At 46.1% G+C, this 20,673-nt stretch overlaps 1 protein-coding gene and 1 non-coding gene across 2 annotated transcripts; one reads left to right on the top strand and one right to left on the bottom strand.

Annotated features, from left to right (window-relative positions):
* Positions 1-2,863: 2,863 nt before the first annotated feature.
* Positions 2,864-13,079, bottom strand: LOC119393967 (mucin-17). Its single transcript, XM_037661171.2, has 4 exons — positions 12,757-13,079; positions 10,656-10,920; positions 8,296-9,781; positions 2,864-6,673 (listed from the first exon to the last, which is right to left on the bottom strand). Exons 1-4 carry the CDS (start codon positions 12,881-12,883, stop codon positions 5,135-5,137), a joined length of 3,417 nt encoding a protein of 1,138 aa, XP_037517099.1. The 5' UTR covers positions 12,884-13,079; the 3' UTR covers positions 2,864-5,134.
* Positions 13,080-19,767: 6,688 nt separating this feature from the next.
* On the top strand, positions 19,768-19,922 carry LOC119395205 (U12 minor spliceosomal RNA). Its single transcript, XR_005184209.1, has one exon. It is a non-coding gene; the product is annotated as a U12 minor spliceosomal RNA (small nuclear RNA).
* The last annotated feature ends 751 nt before the right edge of the window (positions 19,923-20,673 follow it).

Below are 20,673 nucleotides of genomic sequence, written 5' to 3' on the forward strand. Positions count from 1 at the left end.
CATTGAAAGTAAACCGCACGTTCGAAAAAAAAAGTGCTCATCATGATGCGCACTGACGAATGAACGCATCTTCTTTGCACCCTTGTCATCCCCCCCCCCTTTCCCGCGTAGCTTTTAGCGCACTTGCTGGTGCGGAAAGAGAGAGAGAGCGTTTTTAAGGCATGCGACAAATTCCTGCAACTCTGCTCGTGCCAGACGGATTCTGAATATTGCTACAGCAGTCGATTCTAAGTCAATAAGCTCTTTTATTGAAGCCATCGATTACTTTAAAAAGAATGTTGCAGTGGCTTAGCTCGGCTATGCCAGGATAACGTAGTGTTAGCAAAGGTTCAGCTGATTGTTCTTAGCTCTCGTGATTGTCTAGGATTAGCTTGATTATCATGCTTACTGCTGCTCCAATGACACACAGATGGTATACGTGTTATGTGGCACATGTATATTATTTTGCCAGGCAACTACTTCAGGATCCGATGAGTTAAGCTTCTCCGGTCTTCTGCGCCGTTGAGCAGCATTTGCACTCTCCTTCTCCATGGCTAAAACACACTGGCAAACGCCAGTCAGAGGCGCTGTTAAGTGGCTCCGGCGCAGTGTCAAACGGAGACTGCAGAGCGAAGGCGAATAGCTGAACGCGCGCTGGCGCCAGTACGTTTACCTCGGCTACGACGTCACTCCTCTGGAAAGCGCAGACCGGCGGCAGCGAGTCACGTACGGCAGCGGCGGAGTGCGCGGCAGGTGCCAGCTCCGATGCGCCAGCTGTTTGACATCACTGATCCTCGCGCATGTGCAGCACGGCTCTTGAGGAGCCACGCGAAACTGGCTCGGCTAGGCCAGTGTAGCTAACGCTACAAAAGTGTTGCAGGGCCCCTTTAAGGCCATCATTTCAATTCTGAAGAATTGAAAAGCAACGCTACCTACGAGGAAGCAGAAGTGGAGCACAAGAAAACCACACAAACAGCACTGCATGTGCTTGTTTTTTGTGTGTGTGTGCATCTCCTGTGAGCACCATTTCCAGTTTTAATCTTAACAACCACCTAGCTGAAGGTTTCATTTTGTTAGACATCATATTTGCTCGTGACATATTCTTAGTATGCCAATGAACAAACTGCCAAAGGAATTACAATTAACAAACAAACCTGACGCAAGAGTTGAAGAAGCTGAGTATGTACAAGCAAAACGAGAGTTTCGCTTACTGAAAACGGTAGCCCACCCGCCCTTTCCTGGAACAATTAGGCACAAGCAAAGAGGTAAATTAACTTACGTCAAAGAGTGATGAACTACACAAGAACCATAGCACATACCGCTAACTATAGGCTGATAGGATTCATTTTTCTGATTAACTCACTTGTTATTCCTTCGAATAACATGCTCGCATGCACAGAAATATACATGCATGCATGTACAGCCGCGGCCACGTCCGTGTAGAGCGCGTAAGCAGCCTGTTTTTGCTCTGTGGGGCGACACTTGAGGCAGTTTCGGGCTCCGACGTGGTGTGTCAGAAGCATGCGTGGCCTAGTAGTCAGGCTGACCACGTCAGAGCTTGAAACTGACACAAGGTGTCGCCCCGCAGAGCAAAATCCTAGAGTTACTGTATATGCTACCTTTAGGCAGCAGAGTTGCGCATAGGTCTGGCTAGCAACCACAGCTATACGGTGAAGTCGCACTTCGTCTTTGCAGACGACATGACTACCGTGTCACCGATTAACATGTCAAGCGTGTCGAAGACCGGCGATAAATATTGGCTGTCGATGAGAAGTGTTAATTCAATTCGCTGCCGTGGCGGCGTCGAGAAATACAAAAATTAGCCCGAGGGTCAGCTTCTCCGCAATGCATGGCTGCTAGCGGCATTTGGAAGACACATGCGCAACTCTGCTGCCTAAAGGTAGCATATACGGTAACTCTACAAAAACCGGCTGCTCGCATGCTCTACACAGACGTGGCCGCGGCTGTACATACACATATGAGGCGTCCACTAATACTGGTCTTTCCAATGTTAATACCGCATGTAATCAGCTGGGTACGCAATGGTAAGTACACAAAGCAGTGTAACACAGCTACAGAGCTTTGGCATTGTGTCCATGAGAGTCGTAAAAGGTAAAAGAACTAGATACTTCTATATTGCATAGTTACCATGAAAATGGCAAAGTTGTGTTGCTACAGGAAGTACATCAACCGTGCCTGAAGGTTGGCTTCAGTGAGTTAGAAACAGTGCCGAGAAGTCCTCGAACCAGCAAGTGAGCTGAAATTGAATTCAGCCCAACCTTAAAAAAAAAAAAAAAAATAAGAAAAAAAAAGGGGGGGGGGCAGTGGAACAAATAACTGCCGGGAATGCTGCTTTTAAGAAATGGAAAAATAGACAGCCACCCGTTTGTAGCACGAAGAACTGACTTGCAAAATGCTGCTTTTTGTCAACAGAAGTTGCAACATGTGCTTGAGTGCTATCACATGACCACTCAAGAGCTCAATTCGGGAGAAAGCGTTTGCTCAGGGCACACTTCAATTTCATTATCGAATAGCGTGTGAAATGCAGAAATGCCTCCAACAGACGGCTGATCAATCTATTTTTTTTTTAATATGTTGCATCTTAAACAGGAAGGAAGCTACGTTCTACCAACTGCAGAAATTGGTATACTCTGATATAGAGTTTCATGGTTTTACCAAAACTTGGTGACTATGAAAAAAAAATTAAGCACTGCAAGTTTGTAAAATGCACCAGAACCATATTGTGATTCTATAAACTACATGTCATTAGCTAAAACGTTTGACGGTGATAAATTCTCACGTATACGAAGCTTTTGTAACTGTCTCAAGTCACAAATCAACCATATGAAGCCAACAGGTAGTGAAGTCAAGGGAAACAGAGGGGTTATTTGTCGTTCTTAATTGAGAGAGTGGTATTTATAAAATAAAGGAAAACAACGGCGGGAAAAAACACAAAGAAACTTGCTGCTGGTCGAAATGCTGGCTAACACTACCAGGGTTACACATACAGAAATACCCAACAAAGTAAATGGGGAAACAACCATCGTCACAACACAATTAATAGTGCACTGCACGCACATTGCAAAGGTCTTGAGTTTGGCGCCTACTGGCGGCAAGTTGCTTCATTGTTAACTTAAATTTCTCTTCATTTTATAAGACTACACATCAATTAAGAGCTTCAAATACCGCCCCCTATGCTTTCCTTGGCTTCACTGTATATTGGCTTCATAAGGCAGTGTCTTAAAAATACTGGACTTTTGATCCATCCACCTTTTTTTGATCCTTTTAGTCGCACAACAGTCAGATACTTCAATTCGATGCATCAATTCTGTCTACTTCAGATGTCTCAACAGGTGTACCCTATGGAAGTCAAACGGGTGTGCATTTGGGTGAGTTTAGCTTTCTCTTCCTGAAAGCAACACATCTATGCTTCAAGACAGCTTTTTTTAACACGAAAGTGTTTTATGCCGGGGTCCAACAAGACTCCAGTGACGTATTTCCGTCAAGGAAATGAAGTCAAAAAAATTTACACAATCAGATGGCAAAGGAAAAAGTTCGTCAACTGGCATCGAACCCACGACCGCTCAGTCCGCAACAACAGATGCCGGGCACGCTATCCACTGCGCCACACTCACTGACTCTAGAAGCTTTACACACGTGCCTTTTATATCTACCACTCTCCCGGTCGGCGGGGTGGTGTTGCCCTCTGGGAGCAGTAAAGTAAGGTAATTCGTCATTACTGTCGCCTCCGCGATTAGCACCTGCAACGCGTTACACGTCCGTCTCATTCAGGGCGCGTTTTCAATAGAAGTTCAATTTTGTCAATGCCTTTACACACCGCAAGGTGGCGACCTTAGCCCAAGCGTCTTAAGGCGTCGGCCTCGCTCATAGCATCACGCTAATCCAAACCAAAAATAGCTCTGCGACGCGCGCCTGCCTCACCTGGCTGTAACACCGCGTCCCCTGCTCACGCGCTCGCCCCGAGAAAAGTCGCGGCTAGGCTACCGGGGCGGCACGACGCGCTTTGCGTTTCCCTCTAGTCCGGCCGTGGTGTTCAATCACATTTTAACATGCCGCGGAATGGCTTCCAAGTTCTACGTCCAACATGCGACGCTCTTCTGGCTATCACACCTCGTCCTCCGATTACGCTTTCACCGTCAACTACTACAGCTACCATAACCGTTTGTTTAATCATTTTACGTGGACGTTAGTCGTCGGGATGGAGACGTACCACCAATCATCAAAGTGGGTGCATACATGTTAAACGGTGCCATAGTTGCCAGACATCAATATACATTGTGCAAACTCTTTTATATCAATGTACAGTAGACATTCAGTTACTTCTGTAAGGGCATGCTTTACTTTCATGTTAATCCGATTCCTATGACGGGGGGATCAACCATGTTTTTTTTTGGCTATGCAGCCTAAGCTATTGGAGGGGGCTACGACACACATACGAATACATGGAAATGCAGACAGGCTCTATCACTTTTAGTTCCGATCATGCAAGTATGGGTCTTCTCTTGGAGACCCACATCACAGCTACAATAAAAATTTTCAGTAAGCCGTAATCTCTAGATCAGATATTCAGATGGCCTGTCTTCGTTGCGCCGACTTCTGGTTGGCGCGATTCATTGCGACTACCACACATATGCCACTCACAGTATGCGCCAATACGTTGGGCTTTTTCATTGACTTGCGGAACATGATAAAAAATAGCCCCATTAAGTAGGAATTCAAAAAAAAAATTAGCACGTTGAAGATTAGGTGAAGTACATAAAGGGTGCAAATTTATCAGTGGAATCCGCACTTAAGACTTGTGTCAAAAAAACATGTCGCAATATTATTCAGCATCAACAATTCAAGAACACTGTTGCATTTGTATTGTCAAAAGGCAACAGTTTAAATTTGGAGCTACATATCCATTGGCGCTGTCACACTTTCATTCCAGCTCTGTAGCGTTGGCTGCATAGCCACAGAAAGATGCCTCCAAGTTCAGAGTAAAGCTCGCATCCTTATGTGTTATATGATCGCGGAAAAAAAAAAAAAAGCAGAAAAAGAGCACGAAGATAGGAAGGAAAACACAAGCCCCAAGTGTTACATAGTGTTTGTACACAACAACAGCTGTAATGTCTGCAATGTCAATGAATGTGTGTCACTGGCCTGCTTCCAAATTTTCCGGGGTACAAACATAAAGTATCTGAAAAACCTGATTTTCATCTGCCGTGGACTCCCCACAAAACACTTCACCCTCGGAAGTGGAAGGTTCTGCATAGATCACATTTAAAACTTGCTCGTCATCGCCAGGAAACACTCCCGCAACATTAATAGGCGAGCCCGTCACTGTAGAAAGCACACATGGCTCCACTGCGTCTTTTGGAGAGTTTGTTTCCTGTAATGAGAGTTTTTGCGTTTCACTGTTTGCAACGGTATCCCGCGCAGAACTCGACGCGTCGATCGCAGATACCGTCCTTTCAGAAGAAGTATCAGCACCCACAATGTTCAATAGTTCGGCTAGATCTTTGGGAGGAGAAGCCAGCTCTTCCTGCAGATTGTCCTCCGACAGAAAGACTTTCATTTTCACTGCCGCACTCGTAGACTCCGTACAAGAAGAATTTGATGCCTGATGTAAGTGACCAGAACACCCAGTTGCCGAGACATCCTTCCTAACCTTCAAGGAAACCAGTTTTGTCCTGGAAGGTTTGGGACGCGGTACATTTGACCTCACCATCAATTGCCGAGGTCTGTTTCTTGTGCTCGCTGATCGTTCTGCATTCTTTTTCTTTGTTTGTGTGGTGAGAAATTGTGCACAATCGGAAGGCTTGTCTGTTGCCCTAGTCAGCCATTTTGATGGCGCCATAAGCTCCGCGGTGGGCTCAAAGCAATCTGTTTGGTCGGCATTATTGCAGTCTCCGCACGCTTTGTGAACAACGCTCTTCTCCACGAGTTCGTCGGCAGACTCTGGAGCTGCGGTGGTATCTCCGGCACCTGGCGTCGCGCTGTCAACTCCCGGAAGGTCATCCAATATATCCGACGGTTTCGTGTAGACCACTTGTAGGACCTGCTCTCCTTCCTGTGGTGTAGGGTTTCCTGCAAGTACCCTCGCAAAATGACGAGTCAAGGATTTTTTCCGAGTCTGAGAATCCCTGACACTTTTGAGCTTGCGACCGCTTTCTGGGCATACAATCGAGGCGGCATCTTTTGTGGAACATTGAGATCTTTCTGCTTGCAGGTCGGGACTCGCATTTGCAACACTGCCGTCCTGCACTGTGGTCTCGGAAGACACGTCCACCCTTGCAGTGTCATCAGTGTCGGAGTGCACGCTGACCTCACTCGCATAATCCGATACTTCGTCTGTTGATGGCTCCATTACATGAACATCTACGATGTCAGGGAGCTGATGAATGTCATCTATGTCCTCCATGCTGGGTAATGTGTCTCCGGTGGGAGAAGGTGGTTCCCGGTTCGAGGCAGTGCTGTTGCCAACGGCACCAATGTGGCGCTTCAAGGTGGAGCAACTCGGCAGCGAGAGCAGCCCAGACTGGGATATGAGGCGGTAGCCACGGGGAGACAGTGTGTTCCACAGGAGGCAGCACTGCAGCGTCTCCTCCCGCCACCGGTGCTTGGTCTGGCCCAGACATCGGAGCTGCTCTTCTAAAAAAAGGCAGCGTGCATCACCACTGGCCACTCGTTCCTACATAAAAAAAAAGGGAAGGGGACGGCGGCAAACTTCAGATTGTTCTTTATTTCACAAGGGGGGGAAAAGAAAGACACAATCCTCACACAAACATGCATAAACACTTACATGAGCAATTCATACGAATCATCGGTAGCACTAGCAACTCATTTTTCTATTCCTGCTGGCAAAGAGTTAATCAGTGCTTGCTGGTGTACAGTGCTCACAGAATGAAACACAACATAAAAGCTTTCAGGATGGCAACTTGTATGCGCAACTGTTCAAGATAAAAGCTTTCAGTATAACAACTTGGATGCACAACTCCTCAAGATAACCACATCATGTTGCTGCAAATCTGGCCACTAAAGTTTATGTTGGCTCTGATGTAAGTGAACAAGCCAACATTATGCCTATGTTACATGAAGTAAAGACGGTGGAAGCAGAATTACAGGTCTTACTTAGCCATAAACTAACACATTTCATATCATGAACAGTGTACAGTAAAACCTCGGTGATACGAATCTCGCGGGGCTACCAAAAATATTCGTATCATCCGAAATTCGTATCACTAGAAAACAGGGAAAATTAGTGCACGACAAAAGAAAGTTGGCATACGTTTTGATTTAGCGTTTCTCAGTCCCGCAGCGATGTCATGAACAGCTCTGAAAGATTTGCAGTAAAGTTTTTAGACGTCAGCGATCATACTTGCACTCCTGCACATACGGCGCATGCGCGCGTGTGTAATTAATGAACGAGATGTGTTGTGCCTCGTGACCGCTAGTAGCCCCTTCCTAATCCTACTACGCTTTTTCTGCATGAAACCTGAACACTGCGGCGAAAGTGACTTAAGAAGCGCTTTGCACACGATAGATAGAGGCCAAGCTCCTTCGCCAAGACCGTCCGCTTCGTCTCTTGGGGTCTCCGTCCGCCGTTAATGGGACTTCATGACGAACCCGCAGCACAAGTTTAAGTCTTGTTTCATAGAACGTCTGATTGCGGGTACATGGCTTGCATCGACGTGGCAGGTACGTGTTAACACAGTACAAAGACGATGCTGCGTCGAGCACAGGAGCACGCGTCAATGCGTCGGGAAAAAAAAAAAAGCGCGACGTCAACGTCATCTGTAATCTAAACGCGAAGGCGCCTAAAGGCCCCCAAGATTCGCGCGCACTGTCTCGTAGGCAACGACGCATCGTTGATGGTCACGCAGCGCGCATGCCCGCGCGTGATTGCCGGGTCTTCCGCGACAGTGCGGGCAACACCTGTTCGTACCTGTGCGCTAGCGCATGTTCGTATCAAACGTCGCGGGGTGCAAATAGGTTCGCAACAACCGCACTCCAATACATTACAGGCTAATGGGCCTTGGCCGGGACCACATAAAAATTCGTATCACCCCAAAATTCGTACAAGCCGTGATCGTATCACCGAGGTTTTACTGTATAGCTTTTGCTTCGTTACTTAAATTTTACAAAAAAGATGAATAAATTCAGTGACTCAGATTTTGCAAAACAGGGTTGTCGCTGGTCCCTGCACTATCTTTGAACATAAAGTGGAAAAGTTTTCATTTCACTAACACTTAAAAGATTTTTTTTTCTCGGATTGTCACTACAATGCAACAGCATCCATTTTTGTTATCTTGCCTGAAACTGAGTGAGACGTAGCTCCTTGACAATGGTCTGAGCACGCTTGGCCTCCAGCCGTGCAGTGGACAGCTCCTGCTGTAGATGCTGCTTGTGGGTCTGCAGCTTGAGGCACTTTCGTTGCAGCGTCTTGAGTCGCTGGCACAGGTGTCGCAGCCGCTGCCTGTTGAGCAGTGTTTGCGACCCCACCGTCCTCCGCATAGGGAGCTTGGTACCTACTTCGTGCTGGCTTGCAGTCACTGGACTGTCAGGAATCAACAACTGACTCGGAGACTTCGAACGGCGAGCAGGTGTTGAGTGTGGGGTCACTGTGTGCCTTGACTTACCCAAACAGTCTACTTGCTCTACCACACGTGTGACATCACTTGAAGACCCTCTCACGTTCACCACTCTCCTCGCCTTCACTCTGTGCTTTGGTGTCTTTGACTGGACTGCTCTCACCATGTCCGCAGTAGTTCCCGATGCACACATTGTCACTATCTTGCTTTCACTCGCATTCGTTGACCTGTTTGTCAGTAGATTTGCACTGCCCGATACTACAGTTTTCGATAGAAGCTTAGAACTCAGCAACAACTGCTTCAGTGCTTCTGGTTTGATCCCCGAAGGCACGACTGCCACCAGCTTTTGCTTACAGGAAGCTGTTGTGGCCGTGGAACTGTTTGCTAATCTCACCAAAAGTGTCCCAGACTCCGCTGCCAGCCTTGGTGGCGCAGGAGTCGGTGGTGTGCTTACGGAGGCCACAACTGCTTGTGATGACGGTGCGGAACCAGCAGTCACATCCAATTGTGACGGCTCACCCCGTGGCACCATCTCACCAAAGGAGGGATTGATCGATAGCACCACGCCTGCCTGTGGCGAAGCGAAACGGGACACCTGCAAGTCCGTTGTTGACGGTGATTGACTGCAGGAGCTTGTGGCTGCATCACTTGAACTAGGCACAAGTGTCCTTGTATTGCTAGAAGCATCTTCAACTACCTCAGTAGCAGCAGCGGTTTTGGAGACCGAATCTAAAACAGTCACAGTGGAGGCTTCACCACAAGCGGCTGTAACAGTTCCTCCTTTATTCTCTAGCTGTGTGGAGCTTACCAGAGGCCCTTCCACAGCACATGAGCTTGTTGCAGCATCTACTGAGCTTGCAAAAAGCACAGGAGATTTCTGCAAGCTTCGGATGCTGTGGATAACCAGCTTCGAGGTGGAATCGCCTGTGATTGGCTTCTGTGTACGAGACACTGGAGTTGATGTTGAAGAAAAACTCTGGATGTGTTGCCCTGTGGTAGCTGAAACAGTCGGTAACTCTTGCACTGGCTCTGAGCTACCTGCAACATTTGCGTGGGCCACTCTGCATCGTGCCTTCTGCTCAGATGCACGACCTCTCTTCAATCTCCTTGTAGCAGTCAAGGATGCGGCAGCCGCCATATTTTCTGACACAGTGCTTGAGACTTCACCTGTCACTTCAGTATTGTCTGTCAAACTACCTGATGCCAACCTAAAAAGAGAGTTGGACGAACATTGTGATCTCGGTATCCAACACAAGACATGTCACTATGTCACATAAGTCTCACGAACGAAAGAAGGGAGTGACTCAAGGGCTCGTTTCTTTGTTAGATGGCAAGTTGTTTTTCAGCCACTTTAATTCCTTTCTATTTATGTTATAATAACTACACTATATACCTTGTTTGGCCTTATTGTCAGTTGGTTTCATTCGGTTCTAACAATGAAATGAGCCCATGATCCATTCCGCTTCTTTCATTTTTTCAAAGCAAAGCTTTCATCACGGTATACTTGATGCTCTCAGGTAGCATGCATATTTGTCAGTTGCCAGCTTGCAAAAATGTTCACGTGCTATGTGAATGCCAGCTGGCAAAAGGGAGTGTTTTACATTTGCAGTCATGAATATGAGCTGCACTGGCTGACATGCACAAGATTACACACACAGAGATACTATATAAAGTGGACGGGGGAGTGAGCGCCACTGTAGCTCGATTTGTACAGCATTGGACACATTAGCATTCAGAATGCCCATAATGTACAGGTCAATCAGAAGAAAACATGAACAGGTGGAACCAAAAACAACCTAGCCCATCCATTTCGATTTCAATACTATATGCTGTTCCCAAGACCAGTGTGGTTCAGTCAGAAAAAATGAGTTCTAGGGTTAGAGTATACTTACCATTCCTTTATATCCTGATTGTTGCACCTTACAAGTTTGAAGTAGGAGCACAGAAACTAATTTACTTCTGTTTGTTCATATTTTGTTTCAGCCTACCCGTGCATCTGCAGCACAGTAACGTGCACAACAGAGACAAACGAAACTCATAATGTCTATGCTTATCCTTACCACCAGCCTCCACCAAGCTCACCATTTTCTCTTGCGTCCTCGTCGTGGCCTAGCGATGCGTTTGTCGATCGCCGAGTTAGTTTCCAGCACCTTTGGCGCATCACCCATTTGCGGTGACGACAGGCGACGGGCCTGCTGCATCTCGGGAGGGTATCCCGGGAATATGGACGGCACAGCATTTGGGAGGAGACGGCGCTTCTTGAGGTCCCGGCGAAAGTCCTCCTCACGAAAGTGCAGGCTACATACTTTGCTTCGATCGCTCGGGCACCATGGCTTGTTACCCGTGCCTGCACACCAGGCAAAGTATAACAACAGCTTTGCTTCAACCAACCAAACAAAAGCCCACAGTTATTTTGAATGCAGTCATTTTGTGTTGCTTAACGCAGGTGGGTGTGCAGTGTTTCATTACTTTCCAGGTCAATTTTTGTTTTACTTTTGAGCGAACACACACTACGCATACCCAACACTGTTTTTCTGATTAAGTTAAACAATGAAAAAATGAACAACGCAAGGAAACTATAATAGTACCCGCTTTCTTCGATGACGACTGGACGTCATTCTGCTGAAGCTGCCCACTTTTACAAAGTAAAATGTTTAGCCAAGCTATATATGTGCTTGTAGATATAAAGCAATACATAAAAAGTGTCAGTTTATGGGGGCATTTAGCATACACTGATACAATTAGTGTGCATATTGTTCCAGTTCACACAACCTCATTGAGCCATACCACAGATACAGATGCCAATCGAGCTGGCCAGTTTTGCACTTGCATTGCTATACCAGTGCTGCGTGCACTATACATATAAAAAAATTCCAGCATAACCCATCCCAGAGTGGCTGTCAACATCAATGCATTTGGTATCCAAACAATGTAAACACAAAGTGCACTACCAAAAACACATTCAACTGCTATCTGTGACCATTCTAACATTTACAATGCTTCAAGTTTGTTACTAATTGCATGGATCCTACGCTTATGCGAGAATCGGGGTTAAGCAAACTTTTTTTCATGTTTTCCTTAAGTGTTAAATGTAAATGTTATGCAAAATTAAATGCTACTGATGGAAAATTTCATACAAAATGGCACATATGTAATGTAAATTAGCGTCAGCCATCTCTGTAGCCAACTTCTTGAATTTCCTGCTGTATCCTTCACTTATTTGTAGCTGTAGCTTATTATTCTATGCAGCTCCTTACTCAATGTATGCACAAGTAGGACACGAGGTGTAAGAACAAACTCGAGAGTGGAAAACTAGGCAAGTTGATGCAAAAAGATGAGGACAAGCAAAAAAGAAAAAAAGGATGTCGGAAACCCTTCTTAATTCTTGTGTGTCTCACTCTGTTCACTACAATTCTTTTTTTCTCAATAGGCTGCTTCCATATTTTCAACTGCTTCAATTCTTGCCTGTTGTCCTGCTAGGTAATTGGCAACATAGCTATCCTGTACGAGGCATTTGCCACAAATCCGCACACTGAATCTCGTTTGCTAATATGTGTCTGTTGGCACACGTATTCAGTAGTATGTCCCCAGTGCCACTGAATTAATGCTCTTGGCCTGAATGTATACTTGGGCATACTGCGACACTGGCCAAGATAATGTCACATATCTCCTCCGTGACACTGACTACTTTGGGTCTGTTTGTCTACTTGGGCACGAACTCATTCAGGGCATTGGATTAATAGGCACTACTCCAAGTTCTGAAGCTGTTTACCAGGGGAACTGAACAACCAAGCGCAACTGAATGCTCTTGGAATACTCGCCTGTCTATTTGGATACATACCACCTACTCTGAGGTAATGAATGGGCACAATTCGAGCGGTCCAAGTTGTAATGCGAAAAGCGATTCTAAGGTGTGGCTAGTGTCTTAGAACTTAACTCGATCGTCACATGAAAAAAGACTAACTCATTTCAATTTGGAACATTCACTCTAATGCACAGTGACTCGAAGTACTGAAGTTGTACTGTAGTACACGCAGCAACACAACGAAAGGACGACAAACGAACTGTCACGAATGTTGTGGGCGTTTGACAACGGGAAGAAAAGCCATAGAGTTTATGAGAAAAGCAACAACGAGAGACGGAGACTGCATTTACATTCTAGTTCACTGTAGCTGCGTATTACCATTGGCTTTGCGAGCGATCCGTCGGAGCCACTCGAAACGAACCTTCGTGACAGGAAACTCGTGGAACGAGTAATTATTTGATGGGCCTGGTGTCGACTTGCAGAATGGTACGCAGCACTGCACCATATCGCTGCAGTTACCGCGATACTCAGACGCGGTTCTCGGGTTTGCGAAGTCCCTTCAGTTGTGCCAATCGCTGTCGCATGTGGCCGCCGGCAAATACGGTATCAGAGAGCTACACCAAACAGACGAAACCGCCTGGCATGCGGGAACCATAGAACCATACTCATAGCGGATCTGCAGCAGCATTCAGAAACTACGGAAGTCGGAAACCACGGAAACTACCCAAACTTAGCAGAGACTCCAAGCTGCGTGCAGCTAGCATTCGCGCCGTCGCCCGTCGCTGCGCATAGCCTCAGAGATCTAAGTTTTCATACCCGTTGAAGGCCGTTGCTAAGTCGTGATCAAACTACAACTTACGCTTTGCACACACATAGTCAAATATTTTATTTTATTTATTTCACCTTTAAAGCTAGCGTGTGCAGTCAAAAACACAAGTACAACACAGCTCTCTAAAGTTCGTGCGAATCACTGATCTCCACTAGGTTTGCTGGATGGCGCTTTGCTGCTGTCATGAGGTCCGTTCGATTTGCCTTGCACTGCGTGAACCAGTTCCAGGCAGTTCAGGAAAAAGTGCAGCCAGAGCTGAACTCATGCAGCGCCAGTTCAGTGAGTGCACGCGTAGCGCGACACTAGCGCCACATTGAAACGAATGCCAAAGTGCAGGCAGTGCAGGCCTTCTGCTAATGTACCGCGCCGCCGCAGCCACCGTCTTTCTCTATTCTCGCAGTTATTCCAGTGATTCTTTGTGTGCTTCGTTAGAGTGCTTGCGTGTGTTAGGAAGCCATGGATTCATCGCACCATCTGCAGCCGTCATTCAAAGTTTTATAGAACTGATGGACTCTGACAGTGAAGACGAAGAGTTCGACGATGTCGTCGCAATTGTTGCGCTCAGACTGACTAGGTTGAACCGCAACAGAATCCCTAGGTTACTGCGAAAGAAGTTTGTGAGTAGGTACTTCGATTTGAATTTAAGAGGCTTTCCGCCTATCGCGTGAGACATTTGATAGGCTCGTCGCAGGGTACATGGCGTCCCCATTTTGTCCGTACGCGACAAGAGGGCGACCAAGGTCAGTGCTGAAAAGACGTGCTTGGTGCTTTTGTGCTACTTGGTGGGACAGTGCAGCATGTACTCCTGGCCGACCGCTTCGACATTGCCGTGTCGACCGTACACAGTTGTGTCGAGAGATTTTGGTTTTCTGAACAGCGTGAGTGCTGAAGTGATTGCGTGGCCCGACAGACTAGGGCAGGAACGCAGCAAAGCCGGCTTCCTAGCGAAAAGCGACGGCAAGGGGCCTCAAAACCGCCATAGGGTGCATAGGACGGCTGCCATTGGAAAATTAACAAGCCGACGGAGTCTCCTAACTCCTACTACAATAGGAAAAAAATTCCCTCAATCGTCCTACAGGGCATTGCCAATGATAGAAACAAGTTCTTAGACGTTTTCATTGGCTTCCCTGGCTCGGCGCACGACGCCAGAATTCTTTCGAAAGCCCATTTTTTTGGAGACGCTCGCGACGAAGTGCATCAGTGGTTATCTTCTCGGAGATTCTGCTTACCCGCTGTTGCCGTGGCTACTGACGCCTTATCGTGACAATGGGCAAACTTTCCCTTTGTGGAAGAAAAAGTTCAACAAAAGTGCACTCGCAGCAAAGAGTTGCGATTGAAAATGCTTGGATTGTTAAAACAGCGCTTTAGACGGCTGTTATTTTGTTGATGCTGCAGCATTAAGCAATGTGTCCTGATCGTCATGGGAGCATGTGTACTGCACAATCTGTGCAATGAAGAGAGGGACCTTCTTTGATGAACTACAGCACCTGCTCAGCAAGATGAGACGACGACAGTGATGAGAACACCGACATATTCGTTGACCGTCATGTGGCAGCTTCAGCGAGAGCCTGCGAAGGATATCGCACAAGAACCAGTGCTGATATTGTGAACACTCGTGTGCTCACATTAAGTACATTTTGTTGTGAGCATGTGTGCATAGTGTCAGCAGCTTCGATGAACAGTGTGAACACTGTTAAAACAGTATTTGATAAGGATGTAACAGTTGGAACATCTGTTAACATCTAATTCTTTTTTTTATATATATCAATAGAACTTGAACCATGTTGCCTTGTTTCTTAAGTGAATTATTCTTTACAAATATTATTACTGTTGTTAGAACTGGTGTGCATGTGGGAAAAACTATTCTCAACATAATCACTGTTGCAATCAATCACTGATGCAATGACATTTCCTAATTGTTAGTGCATGTTAGGTGCTATGCCTGCTTGAACATAACGCAGAAAACCTTCGTTCGTAAACTCATGTTGTGAGTAGCCGTGATGTGCTAATACATTTGTAAGTGCACTTTCATATGTGCAGGGACCTGATAATTGCTATTACACTTACAATATCAATAGCTGATATGAACTTCTGTTATGGGTTTATACAGCAAAAGCTCGTAATTTGTATTTGGTTAATCGAAACTGACACCCTGGTCCAGGCACAGCCCTGTGTATTTTTGTGGGGAAACTTCCAATAATTCAAACGCGCTGGTATCCGAAACGGTCAATTCGAAATGGGAAGCCCCTGGTTTTCATTTCTCCTCGCAGAAGTCGACCCAGGGTGATCTCAATGTGCTGCAAAACCAAACCAAACTTACTAGAGATGCAAAACAATGAAACATTTCTCAGCCGATGAGGATTCGGACGCTGTGCTGGAGCACTTGGACAAGCTTAGGAGTCGCGACAGAACGAACGCAAGCAAATGCAAATTACCGATTACTTTACATTTTGATTCCATTAACTCTGCCATGTAAATAAATGTGTTTTGGAGCATAAAGTGCGTCATATATTTTCACATTAATGCTCACTGCTCAATGAATGCATGTCGGTGCTTGTTCCTGGCGTATCCCTGACTGATCAATAAATTCTGTTTGCTGTCAGAGCCCTATGAATTAATTTACGAAATCACCTGCCACAAATGTGTAGTAGCGCCTAGCTCATGGTAATGAGGACCAAAGATAGCTTCTTTGGGTTCTGTCCGCGCAGTGTGGTGTGATATCGTTCAGTCTAGCATCCGCCTGCTAATTCGAACAATTTTTAGTCCTCCTCGAGTTTGAATTAACGAGCTTTTACTGTATAGACCGATACAATCATAGTTAATAATACAGTGACCATTTGAACAGCTTGTGACATCAAGACAACATTCAAAGTTTTTAGGAATTTATTCAGCCTGAGCGGGTTTTCTTTCGACAGCTTGAACAAGGCGCTCAAGGAGAGACATCTTTCTCTCAAACCGCTCGGCTCTTTCATTCTTAGCGTCCTGAAGGACTTTGAGAACGCTGTCGAGCGAGGTGTCCCTGCGGCGCTTCTTTTGCCGTGTGGTATCCTGAGGCTCAATTGAGAGGTCCTTGTTCTCGTTGGCCTCCGCTTGCATTGATTCTGCCTCGTGGGTGGGCGTCACCTCTGTGTCGGAAGGTGTAGGTGTGCTGAAACAAACATTTCACATTGAAAACAGTTTTCTAGAACTTCTCAACAATTAAACTTCAGCAGGCTTACTTACCTTGAACTTTCATTTCCCATTACCCTCCCTGGGGCTAAAAGAAACGTTGGCGAAATGTGGTGTTCACGTTCCAGCACCTCGCTTAGCTCCCTGAAAGAAATGTTGGAAGGCTTCATGAATGGCAGGCCAAGAAACCACATTAGCAAGAAACTCAAGAGGGGATAATGCTGCACCAAAAATTACCTTAACATTGTGCTTAGAATTAAAAAAAAAGCACAATGTTAAGATTTTTAGTGCAGCCTTCATCTCTGCAACACAAGTCCATTTGTCAAGATGTCGGCCAGAAGAGTGAGCCTCCTTCCTTTGCTTGTTATTAAGATTGTTATTGTACTGATCTAAAGAAATGTACTCACTCTTCATGGCAACATGAAACTCTAGAGTGACCAGATGAGTTGTTTTTTGCTTTTGTTTTTTTGTAGGCTCTCTCCAGGCTCTTCCATTTGTTCTCGGCCTGCACTGCAGTAATGCTGCAGGAAAATTCCTTGCTCACAGCTTCAGCAAGGGCCTCCCAGAGCGCCTTTTTGGTCCTAAAAAGATAGCATAAGAAATGTGGTCATTTTCTGTTTAATGGAGTAATTGCTCTCCGTCGTAGGTTTTCAAAATGTATCTGTACCTACAAGCCCACAAAGCTTTTAGGCATGAACTCTAGTGTGGACTCTCGAGGTACATGCAAATTGTTTTCGTCGAATGTTTATTACATGCGCTAAACGCCAGCACCAATGTTGCTTAAAAGAAATAAAGCCTACCGGAAGCCACCCTTCTTCCCCAGAAGCGGCTTTCTTTCCTTATATCCCGCAATGAGAAATCGTGTCTTTCTCGCTGACCAGAGCTCGCAGGACTCGTCAGCTGCACCATCTCGCACGTCCGGTGTATCTGCAACAGCCTGTTGTGTCCACGCTGCCCGCCGTTGGCAGTGTGGTATCGGAAGCAGGTACGCTACACGCTGCTGCCGGCGCGGTGACTGGAGCAGGTAAACTGCAGGCTGCTGCCGGCGCGGTGCCTGGAGCTGTACACTGCACGCTGCTGCCGGCGACGGGGTCCCAGTCTGCCGCTGTTCGTTTGAAATATCACAGTCATAACTGCCCCGTCTGCGGAAGAAATAGAAAAATGCTCAGTGCTGGACAACTCAAAAGCGCAGTATATGCCACCGCCGTGGGCGCAACGATGCTGAGCACAAATTTGGGATCAACAGAAGCAGAAAATGTAACTAAACACGTGTCTACAGTCTGCCAAACAGCCTCGACAATATCCAAATTGTCGCGAAATAAATCGCGGCTCAATAAACATTCAGCACAATCAACCTTATACAACGAACAATTCTTGCCGGTTCAAAGTTTCCAAAACAAACACTTCACGCACACACGTGTTGCACGCAACACGGAGTTATGCGGTTATGCCTAAACATACTGCAGTCATGTAGGCATAGCCATTTCCTTGGCGGGCGCGGTTCCCGTCTTCGTCCAAGATCGCCGTCAACCTCGTAAGCACGCCGTTTACGGACACACATATTTCGTCTGCTGCCATGGTTGATTTTTCGCGCAAAATCGCGCGGGCTGCTTGTGCACGAGCTGCACTACCTCCAAGCACAGTGCAAGGATTTCTCTGAACTGGCCGTGCACGATGCCTGCACTTGTTTAAAACGAACGCCTCAGTTCAGAGGGCGCCACCTTGCACTGCCAAAACGAATGGCCAAGTGCGGCACCACATGAACCAGTTCAAGCAGTGCAGGTAAATCGAACGGACCTATGGCCGGGCGCGCGCACGGCCCACCGGAGTTTGAGGGCTCGTCCCGGAAGTGGGTCGTTCTGCTGCGCGGTGACAGCCGCCGCTAAGCGTTATTTTGGCTTGTAGTTCAACACCTCATTGAATTTTTGAAGGACGTATTTTCTTCGAGACCACAAATACTTAGCTGCAGACATGCGACGCGAATATGAAGCAGAATTTAGCAGCGAAAAGGAAGAAAAAGGTCACTTGTTGTCTTGGTTTTAGCGCACAAGGCGCAGCTCGAATGGAATTCACGCTGGCGAGCGGACACTACGACCGGTGTAAATATGCACGTCTTACAATAAACTAACAGTCGTAAAATCACTAGGCCGACAATGAACCAGCGGTCACGAAAAGACGATAAGCGAGTTCGATATCAACGCGAAAGAAGCTGACCGGCACGGAAGTTCGGTACGGGGCTGCTGCATGCTGAGAATAAAAATAACCTGCTGTGATTGCACTGCTTGCTCTTGTTGCAACTTTTAAAAACGAATACATTAGAACCCTTCGCAGTACTGTAAGCAAAATTATGCAAATATATTAGTAACCAGGACGTAGCGACAGTGTTACCCAGGGTAAGTTTTGCTGGATGATTAATAATTCTGGGGTGTTACGAGCCGAAATTACGGTATGATAATGAATCACGCTTAGAGAAGGGCTCCGAATAATTTCGAACACCTACGGTTCTCTAAGATGCACTGACATCGCACAGTACACGGACCTCTAGCATTTCGCCTCCATCGAATGCGACCGCCGAGGCCGGGATCGAACCCACGCATTTCGGGTCGGCAGCCAAGCCCCGTAGCCACACAGCCACCACGGCGACAGTTTTGCTCTAGAGGAAAAATTTATGGTGGATGAACACATACATTGCTAGCTTTGAGGGACAATAATCCAGTCTGCACATTGGTGCCTATTGGAAACCGACAGTTTTCTACTTTGATTCGCTAAGTGGTTACAGCTTTTATGACAACTTTAGCTAATGCGTACAGTTTACGACACACAAGCAGGCATTTCGGGCGAAATGCGAACGACATCGGCACAAACGTTGCAGCAGCTACGCCTTGCACGGCGGCCATTTGCCGAACTTCCGGGACGAGTGCTCTAACTTCCGGTGACCGTGCGCCGGAGAGCTCGAAGCGCCATCGAATCTCAAAAGTATTACTCGTGGGTGCAAAATTCGCCAAATTAATGTGCAAGAGTCCGTAAAAGATAGTACAATATGACGTATAATGCGTTATGTTTACCATAACTAATTTTTGGTAAGATTTATAAAAGCACATTTTTTTTATAGCCAAGCCAAGTAACATTTACATCTCGGTGCGATGACTATTCCAGCAAACTGTGAGCCGTTCTGAATGCAAGCTTTAAATTCTTTTAGATAAAGTAATAGAGTAAATTGTAGATATTCAATAAAAGATGCGGTTAGATTAAAAATATAAAATATATAAGCGTAAAATATATAGAGAAGTGTTTCTGTTGTTGGAGTAAACATTCAAGAAGTATGCTGCTGACTTTGTGCATGTAGCTCGGTTGTCGTTGGTCAGTCTTATTTCCCGAACAACTTGCTATTCGTGCCTTAAACTAATGAGTAAGGAAAATAACGAGCCGGATTGACGCCCGGCTCTACCGTACTCGCAATACGGTCGGAATTTTTGTGGGGGCACAGGTCGTCCCAGGGGCGCCCCGCCTACTTTTGCGGGGTGCTCGGGTTGTTGCGATCTGCCCCAAACATGCAATGAAAAGAAAGGAAAGATGGAAAACGAGCATGTGATTGCTTACTGCCTGTGAATTCTAATTCCGCAGTGTATTTAGTAACGAGATGTGTTGCGATCTGTTGCACCAAGGTGAAAAGTTCTTATATGCAGTGTTGTATGCGTTACCGCAAAAAAGCAACTAAATGCGTTACTCGTTGCGCGAAAGAAAAAAAATGTCTGCGTTTAAGTTCCCCAAGAAAGACTATCATCTTTAAAAGTTACGCGTTACCGCCCCCTACGTTACCCATAAAAATGGATAATGCATTACCGTTTACGAAACCGAAGTAGCTGACGTTACTTCTATGTTCAGAGATTCCAATTCAGTGCATCTTCGCTGCATGAACCCACAAAAACAATTTTGTAAAGCTCGTATTTATAATTCACATAAAAGTGCTTGCCCAAACAATTTTACCGGAAATACTGATTGAGCGAGAATAATTTACACAAATGCGCCGTACCTTTGCAATGCTAGTATAGTGTTTGAAAATTGCCTGTACAGTTACATGGGATGGCCTGTACAGTTACATGGGCTTGTAATTCTGTGCCACATGGTGAAGCCATTTTTCTCAACATGAAATTAAACAAAGAAAAATGATCAATTTCGTCATCAGCGCTCTCCGAGAAGAAATCCTCTCTGAACTCTCTGCAAACATGCAGCAATTATGATCGCGTGTTTCTACTAACAAAATTAATGCGCAAGTTTTGTAGCACTAAGGAGATGCT

The sequence above is a fragment of the Rhipicephalus sanguineus genome, chromosome 5 (genome assembly GCF_013339695.2).
Source record: "Rhipicephalus sanguineus isolate Rsan-2018 chromosome 5, BIME_Rsan_1.4, whole genome shotgun sequence".
NCBI classification, from domain to species: Eukaryota; Metazoa; Arthropoda; class Arachnida; order Ixodida; family Ixodidae; genus Rhipicephalus; species Rhipicephalus sanguineus.

Excerpts from the sequence above, each read along its gene's own strand:
- LOC119393967 (XM_037661171.2), bottom strand. The coding sequence starts at position 12,883 with ATGGTGCAGTGCTGCGTACCATTCTGCAAGTCGACACCAGGCCCATCA. Across the intron at positions 10,921-12,756 it reads GATCGCTCGCAAAGCCAATG|GCACGGGTAACAAGCCATGG; the intron begins GTAATACGCAGC and ends CCTGGTGTGCAG. Across the intron at positions 6,674-8,295 it reads TACGTCTCACTCAGTTTCAG|GAACGAGTGGCCAGTGGTGA; the intron begins GCAAGATAACAA and ends TTTTTTATGTAG.